This window comes from Narcine bancroftii, chromosome 6 (assembly GCF_036971445.1).
Source record: "Narcine bancroftii isolate sNarBan1 chromosome 6, sNarBan1.hap1, whole genome shotgun sequence".
In the NCBI taxonomy this organism is placed as follows: Eukaryota; Metazoa; Chordata; class Chondrichthyes; order Torpediniformes; family Narcinidae; genus Narcine; species Narcine bancroftii.
The window spans coordinates 228,288,806-228,306,381 of record NC_091474.1 but is presented as its reverse complement, the minus strand read 5'-3'; the positions used below and the strand labels follow the sequence as shown (position 1 = coordinate 228,306,381).

Genomic DNA, 17,576 nt, shown 5'->3' with positions numbered 1-17,576 from the left:
GAGGCGGGACTTCCCCTGGCTTCTCCGCTTCATACGGCGGTGCACGAGGGAGGGATGCTGCAGTGCAGCTGCGGCGGGCGGAGGCTGGCCGGGGTGCGGGGAGTGGAGGAGGCGAGAGCCTGATTCCGCGCACGCCCACCTCGCCACGACCCCCCCCTTCCTTCCTTTCTCCCCCCCCCCCCCCATAACAGCCCATTCGGCGGCCGGCGTCATGAGCCAACGGCAGTGGGGGCGCAGGAACCCCGAGACATGGACACGCGCGTTGCCCAGGCCCGCAGCCGCCCCGTCCTGCTGCTCACTTGCGGCCAGTAGCACCCCGATCTCGGCTTGACAGCTCCCTAGCAACCGCCGGCTGGCGCTGCCCGCGTGTGAAACGCTCTAATTTCGAAGGCTATATATCCCCCCCCCCCCCCCCCCCCCATTTCTTTTAAACACCACAGTTTGCAGGGGTCGGGTCAGTATGTTTGCAGTGAGGATTGTCACCGCCGATTACTATCTGTCCAGCCCACTGGCCGGTCTGGACGTTTGCTACTCTGAGTTCAGGCAGGCTGAGGTGACCAGGGTGCCCGTGGTTCGTATCTTCGGGCCAACACCTGCAGGTAGGTGGTCTTGTGGCAACTGTTGTGAAATGTTAACACTGCAGTGGTCCCCCCGCTGGGGCTGCAAACGGGTTCGGTGAGAGCGCTTGCCATTTTGTTAAAGCCCTCCCTGGTAAAAACACAGGCAGCCATGAAGCAACGGGGTTGTGTGCCTCTATTAATACATATCTGCTTAATGTTTGCATGGACACGAGTGGTCGTGTGCTCCCCTGCATCTTTTCTGATGCCAAGAGAGATTTGGTGGGGTCAGGAGGGGTGCTTTCGGATTTAATTGGTCTTGTATTTAACAAGAGGGATAAAATGGTCTTGATTTTTTTTTCTCTTTCCCCCCCCCTCCCCTCTCTTCTATCCGTCTGGGAAGCAGGGAATTGTTTAGATCTTTTATTAACTGTGCAGAAAATTCTCTTCCTCCCCGATCACCTTGTTGTAATTATCTCTCAGATCCAGCCTTGGGGAGCAGAACTAGCTGTATTCGCGTAGGAACTGTAATCCAATCTGTAGATCAATTGAGGTACAGTTTTGTTAACAGACTTTCACCATTTTTCGTGTCCAATTGCCCGGTTTACTGTGTGCCTATATTTTACCAGTCTAAGCAGCTAGTGCTGTTGTTAAAATGGCACTTCCATAGATGTTGGTAGTGCATTTACTGTCACCTATTGAAGTAGCAGTCCTCTCCAAGGAAATTTAATTTTTTAATACTTTCTGTCAAGATTAGTGCAGTTTTGATCAGGAGTATTTTTATGCAATAACTTTCTGAAAACTACAATATGGCATCTTTTATATTTGCTCTGGACAGTGTGCATTAGAATGAAAATATTTATTATAATTTTTTTAAATATTTAGTATTGACACTATTTTGGAAAAGTTCATCATGATTAATGTTGCTACCAAAGTTACAAGATTGATAACGTCCAACATGCAGTTGACGACATCAAGTGTTGAATAATACTCTTCCTCAGAAGAGATTTAAGTTATGCATTTGTGTGGGAATCTAGTAGATTCCAAGTAGGATTAATCAATTTGTTGGTTTTTTTTTCAAATTGGTTTTGCTCATACAATGGAAAAGTGCACTTTCAGTAAAAAGTATTTACAGCTTTTACTTTTTAAATTTCAAAACTTCACTTTTGAGCTTGTGTTTTTGGTTTGGTGTCATGTGGGTGTTTGAAATGGCAACTGGTACTGTATGAAGGTTGCTTCAAGATGTCTAGAAGTGATGGCTAAAGAATTTAATTTTTTTAAAAAGCCTTTTTACAATGGCTAATTTATGTTCAGCTACCTGTCTTAACCAGTTTTTAAAAAAAAATCTTATTACCTATGTAACATGAACAGTGTCCTGTAACTGTGAAAGCCATCCAAAATATATATTTATTTATTTTGATGATTTGATCTTTATGTAGTGTGCATTTTTTTTGAAGCACCATGGTCTGAGAGGTGCTGTTTCATCGGGTCATATGTGTACAGACTTATGATAACAAACTTGAACTATGTATCATTGCAAGATTTTTGTTTGCTGATATTTTCTCCAGGTGTCTTCAACCAGTTAAAGGGGCATCTGTTTGCCCAATTGCTTGTTTCAAGCTAAGTTGTCATTTCATGAAGTGTTCAGTACAAAACTCAATTGTGATGTAAACATTGTAGTTCAGTGCCCAGAGTGGATACCTTGAATGTTCAGCTGGATGGCTACTTGCATTGCATAATTGTAAACTTTTAGGATTTTTGGTTGTGTGCTTTAGTTTATGTGAAAATAATGTGGTGACAAAGTAGCATTTAGGTGTGTTTTCTTCGCCTAATTGGAAAATTCCTTTGTCACCCTTGCTGTCATGAAACTTTCTGCACCCCAACGAAGTTTGCATTCATTTCCTTTTTGTGTAGCTGCTCTCAAATGGTGAATTTTTAAAAACCTTTAACATTTGATACATGTAAACCATACAAGACATTCTCACAACCACATGATAATCATGAAATTTGGATTCTGTTATGTTGGAAACTGCATGATCAATTGGGAGACTATAGGAAAGAAGTTAAGAAGGGGAGGGGTTGTGGGGAGAAGAATGCATGTTATGTCAAGAGCCCCTTTTTATTTTGCAAAGTAAATATTACAGACTTTGATCATTTGTTTCTGCATTGTTTATTTAGAGGGAAATTCCTGGTCAGTTGATAGTAAACATAAATATACTTGCTTGCCAATTCCAGCAGATTTCACTGAGAAATTTGAATTTTGCTCTACAGGAAAGAGAAATGTCATGACTACTTGCAGTACAGTGATGCTATTGGAATCAGAATTTATTGTCATGAACAAGTCATGTAAGGCATCATCCTGCAAACATTCATATTATAACCATCTTACAACATTTAAAAAAATTCAATTAAGGCAGTATCTTTGGTTCAGTGATTATTCAGCAATTTGATGGTGGCAGGGAAGAAGCTGTCCTTGTGCTGTTGAGTGATCATCTTTAGGCTCTAGTATTTCCAATGGTAGCAGAGTAAAGAAGGAAGACCTGAGTGGTGGGGGTCTTTAGGATAGAGGCTGCTTTGAGTTGGTGTACCCAGCAGTGATGCAACCAGCAGAATGCTCTCTGCGGAACACCTGTAGAAGTTTTATGAGTCTTCGATGATGTATCGAATCTCCTCAGACACCTCACGAAGTATAGCCTCTGGTGAACCTTCTTTGTGATTGCATCAACGTGGACGCTCCAGGACAGATCCTCAGAGATGTTGACACCCTGGAATTTGAGGTTCTTGATTCTCTCCACTGCTGAGCCCTTGATGAGGACTGGGTTGTGTTCCCCTGATTTCCTCCTGGTTCACAATCATCTCCTTGGTTTCGCTGACATTAAATGCAAAGTTGTTGTCCCTGATGGGGCAAGTTTTGTCAGCAAGACACTGAGGTGACTGATGGAAGTACATCGGTTGTGGATGTCCTGGAACAACTCGTCTCTCTCTGAAAACCAACAAGAACCTTCCTGAGCGGTACCCATTTACCTTTTGAGCACCAAAGACTCGTGAACTTTATACATGTTAAATTCTGTGCACAGTCAAAGAATTGTTTGCAACCAATGAACTTGGAGGAGTGAGAAGTGAGATTGGGCTGTGAACCAAAGAACCTTTTGGAACTTGCATACAAATATGTTTAGAATTAGAAGGGGGTTAAGTTAATAATAGATAAGTTAAAGTTTGATTCTGTTTTCATATTTAAAGATAATTAAAAGCAACTTTTGTTTAAGTAACTATTTGTCTTGGTGAATATCTACTGCTGCTGGGTTTATGGGTCCTCTGGGCTTGTAACAGCACACACTCAACCTCATAAGTCTTGATGAAGTCGGTGACACCTGTTGCATATTCATTCAAGTCTATGGATGAGTTCTTGAATATGTTCCAGTCCACCAATTTCAAAGCAGCCTTGCAGATGCTCCTCCACCTCCCTTGACCATACTTTTTCCATCTTCTTCACTGGTGGTGTGATCTTCAGTCTCTGCTTGTCTGCTGGGAGTAGAAGTACAGCCAGGTGATCAGACTTAACATGCTTGAGTAATTCAGGTCATCGCTGCAATCAGTTGACTATGGGACATTTCTGTACCTTCCTGGTCTAGTTCAAAGATTTGACTTGCAGTTCCATAATTAGAAGTTGCTAGTGTGATATCCCTTTGGAGAGAACGTTGTTCATAAGAAGACCAAGGATCAAACAACTCTCAGAATCTGAATTTATTGTCATGAGCATGTCACAGAATTTGTTGTTTGCATCACTGTGCAAATATTCATATAAACCACCTTACAACAATAAATAAAAATAGTGTACGAAATGCTAAAGAAAGACAATATCTTTAGTTAATTAATTGTTTAGGAATCTGATGGCAACTGGGTAGAAGCTGCCCTTATGCTGCTGAATGCTAATCTTTGGGGCTCCTGTACCTGTTTTCCTAATGGTAGTAGAGTGAAGAAGCCATGGCCTGGGTGGTTTGGTCCTTGAGGCTAGAGACTGCTTTCTTAAGTCACCACCTCTTGTACATGTCCTCAATGAAGTGATGACTGGTGCCCGTGATGTTGCAGGCTGAGTTGACAACCCTCTGGAGTTTTTTCCTATCCCAAGCATTGGTCCTTCCGTACCTCCGTGATGTAACCAGCTGGAATGCTCTTCGGTACACCTGTAGAAGTTTTCTAGAGTCTTTGGTAACATACCGAATCTGCTCAAACACCTCACAATGTATAGCTGCTGGTGAGCCTTCTTTGGGATTGTGTTGACATAGAGGCTCCAGGGCAGATCCTTGGAGATGTTAACACCCAGGAATTGACCCTCTCTACTCTCAATGAGGACTGGATAGTGTTCTCCTGACTTCCTCCTGAAGTCCACAATCATCTCCTTGGTTTCTATTGTTTGTCGATATGACAATTTTTTCCATTGTTTGACACATTGTGTATGGGACCACTTACTTGCTCTGATTAGGGAACACTTGAAATCAAGCAGACAAGTAAAGTCGGCCTCAGTACCTCTGAGCCAAGTGGTCACCTATACAGCCCAGTGAACCAAATACTATATATCTTGGCATACGAGTCGAGTCAAGAAACCCAAAAAGTACTCTTAAGAATGGGTGTTGACTTGTACACTGAAATATATGGTATTGTTATGGGCCCAGAGGACCCCAAAACCCAGCAACAATAAAAAATCACCAAGACAAATGGTCACTTACAAAAGTTACTTTTAATTATCTTTAAACATGAAAACAGGTTAAAACTTTAACTTATTACTATTAATTTAACCCCCTTCTAATTCTAAGCGGAAATATGTGTGTAAGTTCAGAAAAGTTCTTTGGTTCACAGTGCAATCTCACTTCTCACTCCTCCAAGTTCACCGGTACCAGGCAATTCTTATGCTGGCAACAGAATTTAACATTTATGAATTTTCACCAGGCTCTGGTGCTTAAATGGTTACTGCTCTGGAAGGTTCTTGTCAGTTTCAGAGAGAGATCCGTTGCTCGTTGGACACTCACAAACTGATTTACTTCCATCAGTCACTTCAGTGTCTTGCTGAAGAAACTTTCCCCATCAGGGTTTTCCAAGTGATAACCTCTTTTTCCAGGTCACCACCAAGTTCCTTTTGTTTCCCTTATTTCAGGTGAAACACTCTAGCCAGTCATTTCCTCTTGTAAGGACCACAAGGATTTTTCAATAGGCTGAACTCACAACCCGTCTTCAAAATGGGGTTTCATCAAGCTTCCAAAACCCAATGCAGAAGTCGTATCTCTCTCTCTCTCTCTCTCTCTCTCTCTCTCTCTCTCTCTCTCTCTCTCTCTCTCTCAGAAAGGCTGTTAGGCCTTTTTTTTCTCTCTCTCTGCTTGCAAAACCACATGAGCTTCCTTCAGGGCTCCAGACCCAGTCTCTGAAAGATCTTATCAGCCTTTGAGAGTGAACTGTTTCATTTACACCTGATTTTGAAGTTCCTTAAAGCATTTCCAAAATAGTTTTTGCAAAATCACTAGTACCTCAATCTCTCACTTTCAGCAAAGCTCTTGCATTTTAAATGAAATGTGGTGTTACTCTGTGGTGACCTACACTAAACCCCCCCCCAATCTATCTTTAAAAAAAAACCATATAAAATATAATATACCTCATCACAGTCCCTTCTTTTCCACTCTCCCTACTCAATTTCTTTGAGATTTCCCCACTTAATCAGAGAATTTGATTCTCAGGAAACGTCCCTGTTCAATTGGAAAGACAGCCTCTCAGTATTCCAAAGCTGCTATCATCCATCTGGCATAAAATGGCCAACTGTTTTCAGAGATGTGTCAAGTTACTCAATCTCAGCAAACTGCAAGCCAGATTTGTCTCTTTAAACTATCATTTCAGTCAATTGCAAATGTGATGCTTTTTCTTAGCAGTCCTGTAAATGTAATCACTGAATTAATACTGTATTTTTAAAAGCCAAATGCAATCAGTTTCTGACTGCTCTCTTCCCACTCCGTCCAGTTACTCTCCAATGGACTGTCCAATTTCCTGACCTAAAACTAGACCTTTTCCTTCTGAAGTCATTATACCCTTTTTTGGCATCAATGAAAGCTGAAATTGATGATCAATTACAGTAATTAATGGATTTGTTTGGGACTGTAACAAAAGTTACCCCTTGTTCATTCCCTGTATCTTTTCTAGGCTTGACATTGACAAAGAAAATAGTAAGGTGAGTCAAAAAGTGTTGTCTAACTGCAAAATGCAATGTAAGTAGAGTAGTTGGGAATCGGCACTTGATTCAGTAACATTACAAATAGATAAATATTGCTATATCACCTTGTTTAATGTAAACAAAATATGTGCTCCCTCTGCATTTTTTATTGGCAGTTGGTCAAGGCTTTGAGTCTATTTTTATCTGCGTTCCCAAGCAGCAAGGAAGGTTTGTCAGTGAACCTTCTAATACTAGAGGTACAAATCTGGACAGATGGGCGGCACGTTTAGTGCAACAGTCTGACAGAACTAGCGACCGGGGTTGGAATCTGGCACTATCTATAAGGAGCTTTTGCATTCTCCCCATATGTGGATGAGTTTCCTCCCACCTTCAAAAACATATAGTGTTTATAGATTAATTGGGCGGCATGGGCTTGTGGGCCGAAACGGCCTGCTACCATGCTGAATGTCTAAGTTTAAAATTGTAAGACTTGAGTAGGAAAAGAATTTCCGGAGAAATTCAGTAGGCAGCTACATAGTCAGTCAATATTTTAAGATGAAACCCTTTATCACGAATAAGATTTTTTAAAAAAAGTAAAATTGTATATAAAGGGGGAAAGGTAGGGGAAGGGTCAAGAAGTGATGAGACAGAAAGTGTGAGAGGTGAAGGGACAGGTAGAAAGAGATCATTTGGGGTAACAAAAATGAGAGAATGAGTACAGGAGTTAGTTGGTAGGAGATGGAAATAATGGGATTACATGGAATTAGAAAGCTGTTGCATTTCGGGATGTCCAGGAGGAATATGATGAGTTGTTCCTCAAGTTTACCTTTGATGGATGAAGCTAAAGACCGTCGGCTCATCGTAGGAATGGTTAGAGAACATAGGTGTTTGGCAAACCAGTTCCCCAATCTTCATTTAGTCTCAACAATGCAGATGCCTCATTGAATACACCACATGCTATAGATTAGGTTGGATGATGTGCATGCAAAGCTCTGCCTTGCCCGGAAGGTCTGTTTGTGGTTTTGGAGGGAGGAGAGTGAGATGTTTTGCACTTTCTGGATCTACAGTGGGAAATGCCTTGGGGGGTGGAAGCATGGGTGAGGAAGTAAGAATGTATTGGAGCAGAGTTTCTCAACATTTTTTCCCCCACTATCTACTCCAGCTATCTGCCGGGACATGTGGATGCCAAATAAAAATGGGGAAAGAAATTCAGCAGAAGCAGAAGATTACACACACATCTGCGGTGGCACTAATTTATTGACTTGGTGAATCGGCAGGATCAATGCCCCAGACCTGTCTCGTATTCTTAGTACGAATGAAAGCTAATTTCCAAAGGACGGAATGATAACTCTTGATATTGGGAGATGTGTCTAAGTGGTGTGACAGATTATGTTATAGTTTATATTGTACATAGATATGTTTTAAAGGAGATGAATTGTGGCAGGTTTTTAGTTAGGTCACAAACAGATGCAAACACTTTGAAACAGATCTCATTTAAAATGCCAGAGCTCTGCTCAAGCCAGACAGTCCAGGCTCTGGGTGTCTTTGCAAAAACTTTGAAGAAGGACTTCACAAGTAGGTGTTAATTGGACATGCTGTGGAGGAATGGATTATTGTTTTGGAAAGCAAGAGATGAATGAACTCAGAAAATTAGGTCCGGTGCCGCAGTCTGAATACAGTTTGCTCTTTTAAGAGGGTCCTATGGTTTTCTGTGTGTGTGTGAGAGAGTGAGAATGTTCAGTTCTACAGTTCACCAGCTAGAACTGGAACATGACAAGCTGGCAAGCTTGTGGAAAAAAAACATTTTGAAGATTGCTTGTGAGTTCTTAGTTCAACCTGGTCAAATCCCTTGAGGTCCATACAAGAGAAGATGGCTGGCTGTATGATGTTTTACTTGAAATAAGAGAAGCAAAAAGGAACTCTGTGGTGACCTGAATGAAAGACGTTATCATCTGGAAAACACAGTTTCTTTGGCAAGACACTGAAGTGGTTGGTTACAAGGAATCAGTTGTGGGTGTCCAGTAACAACCAAATCTCTCTCTCTGAAAACCAACAAGAACCTTCCTGAGCGGTAAGCATTTACCTTTCAAGCACCAAAGCCTAGTGAACTTCATAAATGTTAAATTCTGCGCACAGTACAAGAATTGCCTGCAACCAGTGAACTTGGAGGAATGAGAAGTGAGATTGGATTGTGAATCAAAGAACTTTTCTGAACTTACACACACATTACATACACATGCACTTAGAATTAGAAGGGGGTTAAGTTGGTTTAGTTAATAGAGATAAGTTAAAGTGTGATTCTGTTTTCATGTTTAAAGATAATTAAAGTCAACTTTTGTTTAAGTAACCATTTGTCTTGGTGAATTTCCATTGCTGCTGGGGTTTGGGGGTCCTCTGGGCTCAACAGTGGCATTGTTGAAATACTAAACTTTTGAGTCTAATGGAAATAGTGTTGAAACCTCTCTTGCTGGAGTCACACGTTGGTGGGTTGTGGTAGTTACGGACTATTCATCTACATCATAAGACATAGATGGCATTCACTCGAGTAGCATTTTAGTCCTGACCAACTTTAGTATTTTACCAATTACCTTCTTTTCGTTATAACATCAGAAATGGAGATTGTTTTGCACTATTATCATTTGATGAATCTATCCACAGGACTTTTGGAAGGATTACAAGATTGTCCAGAAGGAATATAATGTGTTATTCCTCAAGTTTATGTTTGGCCTTACCCTGACAATGGATGAGGCCAAAGATAAACATGCCATTGTAGGAATGGGCAGTAAGTTGAAATGGTTGACTGCATCAATGTAGGTTTTTGGCAAAGCAGTTGTCTAATCTTCATTTAGTCTCAACAATGCAGAGGCCACATTGGGTCCACCAAATGCAGTAGATTAGGTTGGACGATGTGTATGTAAAGCTCTACCTTACCTAGAAGGTCTGTTTGTGGCTTGGATGGAGGTGAGGGAGGAGATGCAAGGACAAGTTTTGCACTTTTGGGTTTACAGTGGGAAATGTCGAATGGAGTGGAAGGGTGGGTGGGGAGATATGAATACGTATAGGAGAGATGCAAGCAATAACCATTCCTAATGAATGTCTAACCATGTGGCTCTTCTCACATCCTTCTCTCTGCAATAATATTCAGTAGGATAAACCACTCAAAGTCGGCTTCCTTTCTCAGGCATCAACTCTCATATTAAATTTATCCAGTTCCAATGTGTAGTGTAGGCTATATTCTTTGGCTTTTGAAACCAAACTTGTAATTCATAGAACCTTTGTCAGGAGGAGGAGAGTGAGTGTCAAGATCACTGTGTGGCAGAGAGCCAATGAGAAGGTCAGAGAAGTTTAGCTGGTTGGTATTTGGGGAGTTGAAGAATGCAATGTTGTGTCTAGTGAGTAATAAAAAGAAAGCCGACTTCATGGGGTCCTGAAAGAAACAAGTGTATACTTTATTTGTAAGCTGTGGTAAATCCATGCCATTGCAAGTGGTGACTTTGAGTTTACAGTTGCCTTCTTACAGGAGCAATTGAGGAGGTTGAACTAAAGATTCCCCCACTTTTTATTAATGATGCACCAGCATGGTTTTTGACTCTCGAAGTGTGTTCGTCTGCCCTCAGTGCAATGAATCAGAAGAGGAAGCAAGGTTTACTTTTGGCGTGTCTTCCAGAGCAGATTGTCTGTGAAGTGGAGGATGTCTTAGTGGATCTGGATGGTAATCTCCCATACATGCTTGAAGTGGCTATTCTGCGGCATACTCCGCCACCCAGGGAGAATCGTATTGCCCAATTACTAGCTGATGACAGCCTAGGCGATAGGCAACCATCTAGATGTTGAGAAGGTGGCGCCGGCTGGCTGGAACAGATCTTAGCGAAGGCAGTTTTTGGAAACTGGCTTCTTCAATATTTACCTTGCCGTGTTCAAGAGTATTTGATGAGCGTTTTGATTGTTCACCCTTGATCAGTTGGCGGATCATGCCGACCTCATCATGTCCACGACCTCTGCATTGATGATAGAAGGATTGGCTTCTTTCCCTAATCAACAGGAGAAAATGGAACTGAAACAGCTGCTTACTATGGTATGCATTGTGAAGCACCAGCACCATGTCAGCCAAAGGAAGTGTCAGCACCTTATTAATTGAAGATAACTGAAATGGAGCAGTAAATGACAGTACACAGATCCAGGCTTTGGGCATGCAGCGGAATTCCTTCTGCCGACCTGGTTGGAATTGTAGTGGTCAAGAACGTGGTAGAGGTGACGGACGGCGTATTTATTGGAGGCATCAGAGATTTGGTGCTGCTGCCTGGTCCTGTCAGCCACCTTGCGACTTCTACAAGTGGCAGCCAGGAAACGACCAGGTCCGGCTGTAGAGGCAACTGCTGCCCATAGGCTCGTCAGCTGCCATCTTTTCCTCAGACTGTCTCTCGGATGATGAATTTCATGTGGATTCCAGTGCAGAGATTTCACTGGTCCCTCCAATCACAGAGGAATTCAGACACCCCAATATGTCTTTTGTTCTTTCAGCAGGTCAAAGATTCTTGTATTCCGATATATAGCCAGAGGTCATTCACGTTGGATTTTGATCTCATTAAACATTTTTAGTGGGTTTTCACGGATGCCAACATGGCAAATTCAATTTTGGAAGCTGATTTATTGTTACATGTTTCTTTGGATTAAAAAAATCACTGCGTCATGGGCCAAGTGAGTACGCAAGTGAGCTGCATCTGTCATTCCTCCAATGTCATCAGCATTCAAGCTAGCTCCTGCCCTTTCCAAGCCTTAAGTATTTTCCTCACATAGTGATCCCGTCGTATCGTCACACAAACAATAAACATGCAGTAACCCACCATATAGTGACTCAGGAACCTCTGGTGGTAGCACACGCTCGTAAATTACCCCTGGACCACCATTAATTCCTGAAAATAGAAATTGACCACATGCAAGAGTCGGGTATAGTCCACAAATCTGACAGCTGCTGGGCTTCATATGGTTCCAAAAATATCTCCTGGGGATTGGTGGCCTTTTGGTGATCATCATGCCCTGAACAATTCTACAGTGCCTGACCGATAAAGCATCCCCAATTTACAAGACCTTTCAGCAAACCTCCAGGGCAAATGTGTATTTGCGAAAATGGGTCTAGTATGTGCTTACTGTCAGACTCCAGTTGTGCCTCTTGATGGTCAGAGGAGTTTAGCTGGGTGGTGTTTGGGAAGTTGAAGAATGCAATGTGTACCTGGTGAATAATAAAAAGAAAATCAACTTCATGGTGAGATGAAAGAAACTAGTGAGTGTATTTTCGTTTGTAAGCTGTGTTAAATCAGTGATGTTACAACACCAAGAGGACAAACTTTAAGGCTTTTCTCAAGCATCCTTGAAAATGTAAATTTCTTATCAATTTTCCCCATCTTTGCTCACAACTAAAAAATATATTGGAAGGTACTAGGAACATGGGTACTTTTTGGGAGTACCTGGAAGAGTAGTTTAAATTGGTAGGAGTGAATAATTCTCCAAATTATTCCCTCTTGCTGTTGATCCTGCTTCAAATGCATGGTTGAGAGATGCTGCTGCTGTCAAGGTAAAGATGAGCTGTTAATTCTAGGCTGAAGAAAAACAAACTTCAGAAGCTGGAGTTGTAAGCAAACATTGAGAAACTGGAGAACTTGGCAAATCAGGTAGCATCCATGAAGAAAAATGGTCAATCAAATGTTTTAAGTTGGTGTGCCTTTTTAGTCTAGTGCTCTCAACATACCCTTCTGTATTAGTGAAGCCAAACGGCACGGTTGGCGTAGCAGTTAACGCAACGCCATGCTGTCTGTAGGGTGTTTGTAAATTCTCCCAATATCTGTGTGGGTTTTCACCAGGGGCTCTGGTTTCTTCCCATGCTTCAAAAAAAATGGAGTGCAAATTGGGCAGCACGGATTTGTGGAGCTGAATTGGCCTATTACAGTACTGTATGTCTAAATTTTTTTTAAAAATTAAAAGTGCAAATTGGTCACCAATTTGAGCATGTGGTCTCTGTCCGCAGGGGCCCGTTGGAACTCCCCCCTTCCAAAGGTTTCAATTTCTTTGGCCATCCCGACACTGACCCAAGTATTTTCAGCCAAGTCCATCGCCAGGGTGAGACGAAACATGAATTTTGTGCTTGGCTACCCTGAAACCCAGCTGCATGAACATTGAAATTTCCAATCTCGGTTACACTTTCTTTTGATTTGAGCTGCTCCTGTGTTTTTTCTCTCCAGCCTTTCTTCCCAAAAGGATCTCTTCCTATACTGCTCTTTCCACCCTCCCACAATTTTGTCTGGTATCCTATTACCTCTTGTCCCTCCAATTCCTTTTGTTTTAAAGGCTTGGTATTTCTCCTTCCCTTCCTAGTCACAAAAAAAAATTTCATCCCAAAATACCAACTGCCCATTTCTCTCCATAGATGCCGTCTGATCTTCTGAGTTCCTTCAGTTTCTCACTATTTGCTCAAAATTTGAGGCTACCTTTGTTTTGATTGGTAAATTTCACCCGAGGCCACTTGGTAGCACATTTATTTCTGTTAGAATATTGTGTAGTTGTCTGCTCAAGTGACTTTTATTATCAAAACATAGGCCAGGTTAGCACAGCAGCAGAAAGGTAATGTTGGAGGCCTCATCTTCTCTCCAAGCACGTGAGCCATTATTTTGAAGAATTATCTCTGGTGACCTCGTCTCTATCTGTATAAATAAGAAATTCTGATGGGAGCAAGTTGAAAACTGTCAGTTATTTCAGAAGCTTTTGGGACATGCAGAAGCAATGTAAGTACTTGTGTAAATCACTGAAGAATGCATGCACCTAACCTGCTTTTGCATTCGTATGTCGATCTAGTTGTCCTGGAGCAGTGGTGAAATTGAGGTGTTCATAATGGGAGACTTGGCAATAGTGCTATTGGTGTAGAATTGAAAGTTGGTGGAGATACTGATCCTGTGGGTCTAAATGTAGCCATGGTTATGACTGAACTTGCAACCAGTAGATTGCCAGTCTGAGCACAAAGTAATCAGCTAACTTTAAGGGTTTTATTTTCATGAATTTTTCTGGGAGGAGTTGGAAGTTTTGTCTTGATTCCAGACAGGACATCTTTCAGCTGGACAGGTGTTCATTGGGGTGGGAGAAAATACTAAGCAAAAGGGGCTTCTGCCTATCAAACTGCCCCTTGTGCATTTGCTTATTTTCCCAATCCACCTTCTGCAATGCCCTACCTGTCCACCGGCTTGAAACAGCTACCATGTTAATCTATACTGCTCAGATCCTAATGTTTGCTTTATCTCAAGGATGGAGCATCCAGGATGAGGGACTGTGAATGCACCTGTCAGCAGGCTGGCATGCGTGTCCATTTATTTCGATCTTGAATAATATTGGCTTCCCTTGTCACTTAATCAGGATCTAGTCATCCATTAACCATATAGCTTGCATATATCGACTTAAGTCACGTTAAAAGCCATACATAGAAATCTGCTTTCAATGTGGAAATTAGTGGTTTAATGTCAGGATCCTTGTGATGACCCCCTACTGGGTCCAGTTGATCTTCATTATCTTCACCCAGGAACTGTGAAACTTTGTTGTTATCACTGCCCTGAGTACAACATGATCTGCAAAAGATGGCTAATTTCCAAAAACAGCATGCTCCGCAAAGACCCATTGGAATGTTCATGGGTTATGTTTTGTAAAGAATGAGCCTTTGCATCTCTAAATTCTTCTGTGGCATTTGAGGGCATTTTGTACCCTTTGACTTTCTGGAAAGTCAAACTAGCATGCCACAGCAGTCTAGAATGAGCTCCATTCCTGGAATATAGCCATTAAGGCCTTTGACCTTGAAACCTCAGGCTGCATTCTAACTTTGACTGCAAAGCCTCTGAGAAAAGATGTAATCCTTTGGCAGAAAGGGAATAGGGAAAGCTAACTATAGTTATCTTCCTAACAAAATGCTAAGAGCGTAGTTTATCATGACCAACACTCTTAACAGAGAAAACAGCAAGTCATCTTGGCAATATTATTGTTTTAAACACTTGTGGAGGCAATAGAGAATCACCCCTTGTGGTCCATATAGTAGGAGAGAGAGAGAGAGAGAGAGAATCACCCCTTGTGGTCCATATAGTAGGAGAGAGAGAGAGAAAGAGAATGAATCACCCCTTGTGGTCCATATAGTAGGAGATGGCTGGCTGCATAATGTTTCACTTGAAATAAGGGAAACAAAATGGAACTCTGTGGTGACCTGAAAGAAAGAGGTTATCATCTGGAAAACCCTGATGGGGCAAATTTCTTTGGCAAGACACTGAAGTGGCTGATCAGAAGGAAGCAGTTTGTGGGTGTCCAATGAGCAACAAATCTCTCCCTGAAAGCTGAGAGAACCTTCCTGAGCGATAAGCATTTACCTTTCAAGCACCAAAGCCTGGTGAACTTCATAAAATTAAAATTCTGTGCACAGTATAAGAATTGCCTGCAACCAGTGAACTTGGAGGAATGAGAAGTGAGATTGGACTGTGAATCAAAGAACTTTTCTGAACTTACATACACGTGCACTTAGAATTAGAAAGAGGTGAAGTTAGGTTAAGTTAATAGTAATAAGTTAAAGTTTGATCCTGTTTTTATGTTTAAAGATAATTAAAAGTAACTTTTGTTTAAGTAACCATTTGTCTTAGTAAATTTCTATTGCTGCTGGGTTTTGGGGTCCTCGGGGTCCATAACAATAGCTTTACTTGGGGAGGAATGAAGGATGGACAGTTTCAGGTTACCTAAACACCATTGATTTCATCCCAAGAATAGACAGTGGATTTGTTCTTGGTTGTTTCTTCCTTTTTCTCATTACCAGCTTTGCCTACCTCCTTGTGAGGGGGAAAAAATCCACTGGAGTAACTTTAGCAACGTCTGTGAAGGAAAAAGAAATTGTCAACGTTTCTGGTTGTAACTCTTCGAGACTGTGAAGAAGGGGAGAGAGCCAGTATAACGAGGGTATCGGAGTAAAGAATGACAAATGAGTCAGGTGGGGGAAAGTATCTGATGGTAAAAGTTGTGAGTTAGAGATGGATAAAACCAAGATGGGAAGTAAGGGAAGTGTGAAGATGGGGCCAGGAGTCTAAGAACAAAGAGAGGATTAGAGATGGGTCAGAAGAGGAGAGCACAGGAGGATACCTGAATTGGATTTGTAATGTGACCTAATTATTACCAAAAAGAAAAAAAAAATTCCATCCTTAAGGAGTGAAGCACAAAAGTCTGCAGATGCTGTGATAGTACTAAAAATATAAAAATACTGAAGGAACTCAGCAGGTCTCGCAGCATCCAATAGGAGGTAACGTTTCAGGCCTAAGCCTTGAAGGCTCAGGCTTGAAACAATTGGTTATATAGGGCAGCGCAGTTGGTGTAGCGGTTAGTGCGACACCTTTACAATCCCAGCAATTGAGACCTGACCAGGGTTTGAATCTTACACTGACTGAAAGGAGTTTGAATGTTCTCCCCGTGTCTGCTTGGGTTTTCTCCTGGAGCTCCAATTTCCTCCCACCATTCAAAAACATACCAGGGGGTGTAGGTTAATAGAGTGAAAATTGGGTGGCACAGACTTGTGGGCCAAAATGTCCTGTGACTGTGCTGTATGACTAAATTTTAAAAAAAATCTTTACTTCATATGCATACTGTGAGACCTGCTGAGTTCCTTCAGCATTTTTGTTTTAATTATATCCTTCAGACACTTTAAAATAACAATTGATGTTATTGGCACTTTAGGTCTTGGCTGAGATGCCAGTTTGACAGTGCTGTAGGCTTTGATTTGGTCACAAAGGACTGCTTTCTGGGCCTGGACCAGAAGACCAACAAGGCAATATTTGAGCTGTGTGGAGATTGAAACATTGAATCTCTGAGCAAGAGGCTTAGAGGTAACAGCACTAAATTACCATAGCTTACAAACAAATAAAGAATACACTCATTCGTTTCTTTCAGCACGCCATGAAGACGACTTTCTTTTTTATTCACTAGACACAACATTGCATTCTTCAACTCCCCAAATACCACCCAGCTAAACTCCTCTGACCTTCTCATTGGCTCACTGCCACACAGGGGATCCTGACACTCCTACTCTTCTCCCGAAGGAGGTAAGTGCATGACCTCAACAGAGTTTTAAAAATTTTTGATTTTCATATAAATTAAAGCACACAATACAATCTCTTCCAACGCCAGTGTAACATGCAGAGTCTGTTTATATTCCCACCCATCCTTGCCCGATGCAATTAAGAATTAAGTCATATAAACTATACAAATACAAAAAACACAAATACCGGTGGGGTCAATGACCCCTACAGAAACCTAGAAAAAAGCCTGAGAGAGGAAAAAAATCCAAGGTAACCAAATAACCAAAGGTAAGGAATAGAAAGAAAAAATAACTAACAGCACATCGTCTGCACTAGTCCCATTTCCTTGATCCAAACCATTTCTTTATTGGAACGGATTTTTTTCAGTACACTTGTTCTGAAGGGGGATAATCATATCTGTAAACCATTATACTTGAGATAAGACTGCCACACTCTAACTAATGTGTTATATTTCCTCCTCAAATTATATGTGGTTTTCTCCAGGGGACTCCCAACTCTGCATTTCCATATTCCATCATGAAATGTTTAGTTTGGAGTTGGACTTCCACGTGACCGCTATACATTTCCTGGCTACCGCCAAAGCAACCTTCACAAACTGAATTTGGTACTTGGACAGTTTAAAACTCATGTCTGTAATGTTCCCCTCAAGGTACAATTCTGGATCCTTTAGAAAATCCATTTTTGTAGTTTTTTTTCAGAATGTCCCCAGGTCCTCCCAGAAGGATCTCA

The 17,576-nt window shown here is 41.5% G+C and overlaps 1 protein-coding gene across 1 annotated transcript in view; it reads left to right on the top strand.

The window, feature by feature from the left end:
• Positions 1 to 28: 28 nt before the first annotated feature.
• The window catches only part of rev3l (REV3 like, DNA directed polymerase zeta catalytic subunit), a 262,433-nt gene continuing 244,885 nt past the window's right edge, over positions 29 to 17,576 (top strand). Inside the window, exon 1 of the mRNA XM_069887629.1 lies at positions 29 to 599. Coding sequence (XP_069743730.1) covers positions 461 to 599 — 139 coding nt within the window. The 5' untranslated portion in view covers positions 29 to 460. The remainder of the gene's footprint in view (positions 600 to 17,576) is intronic.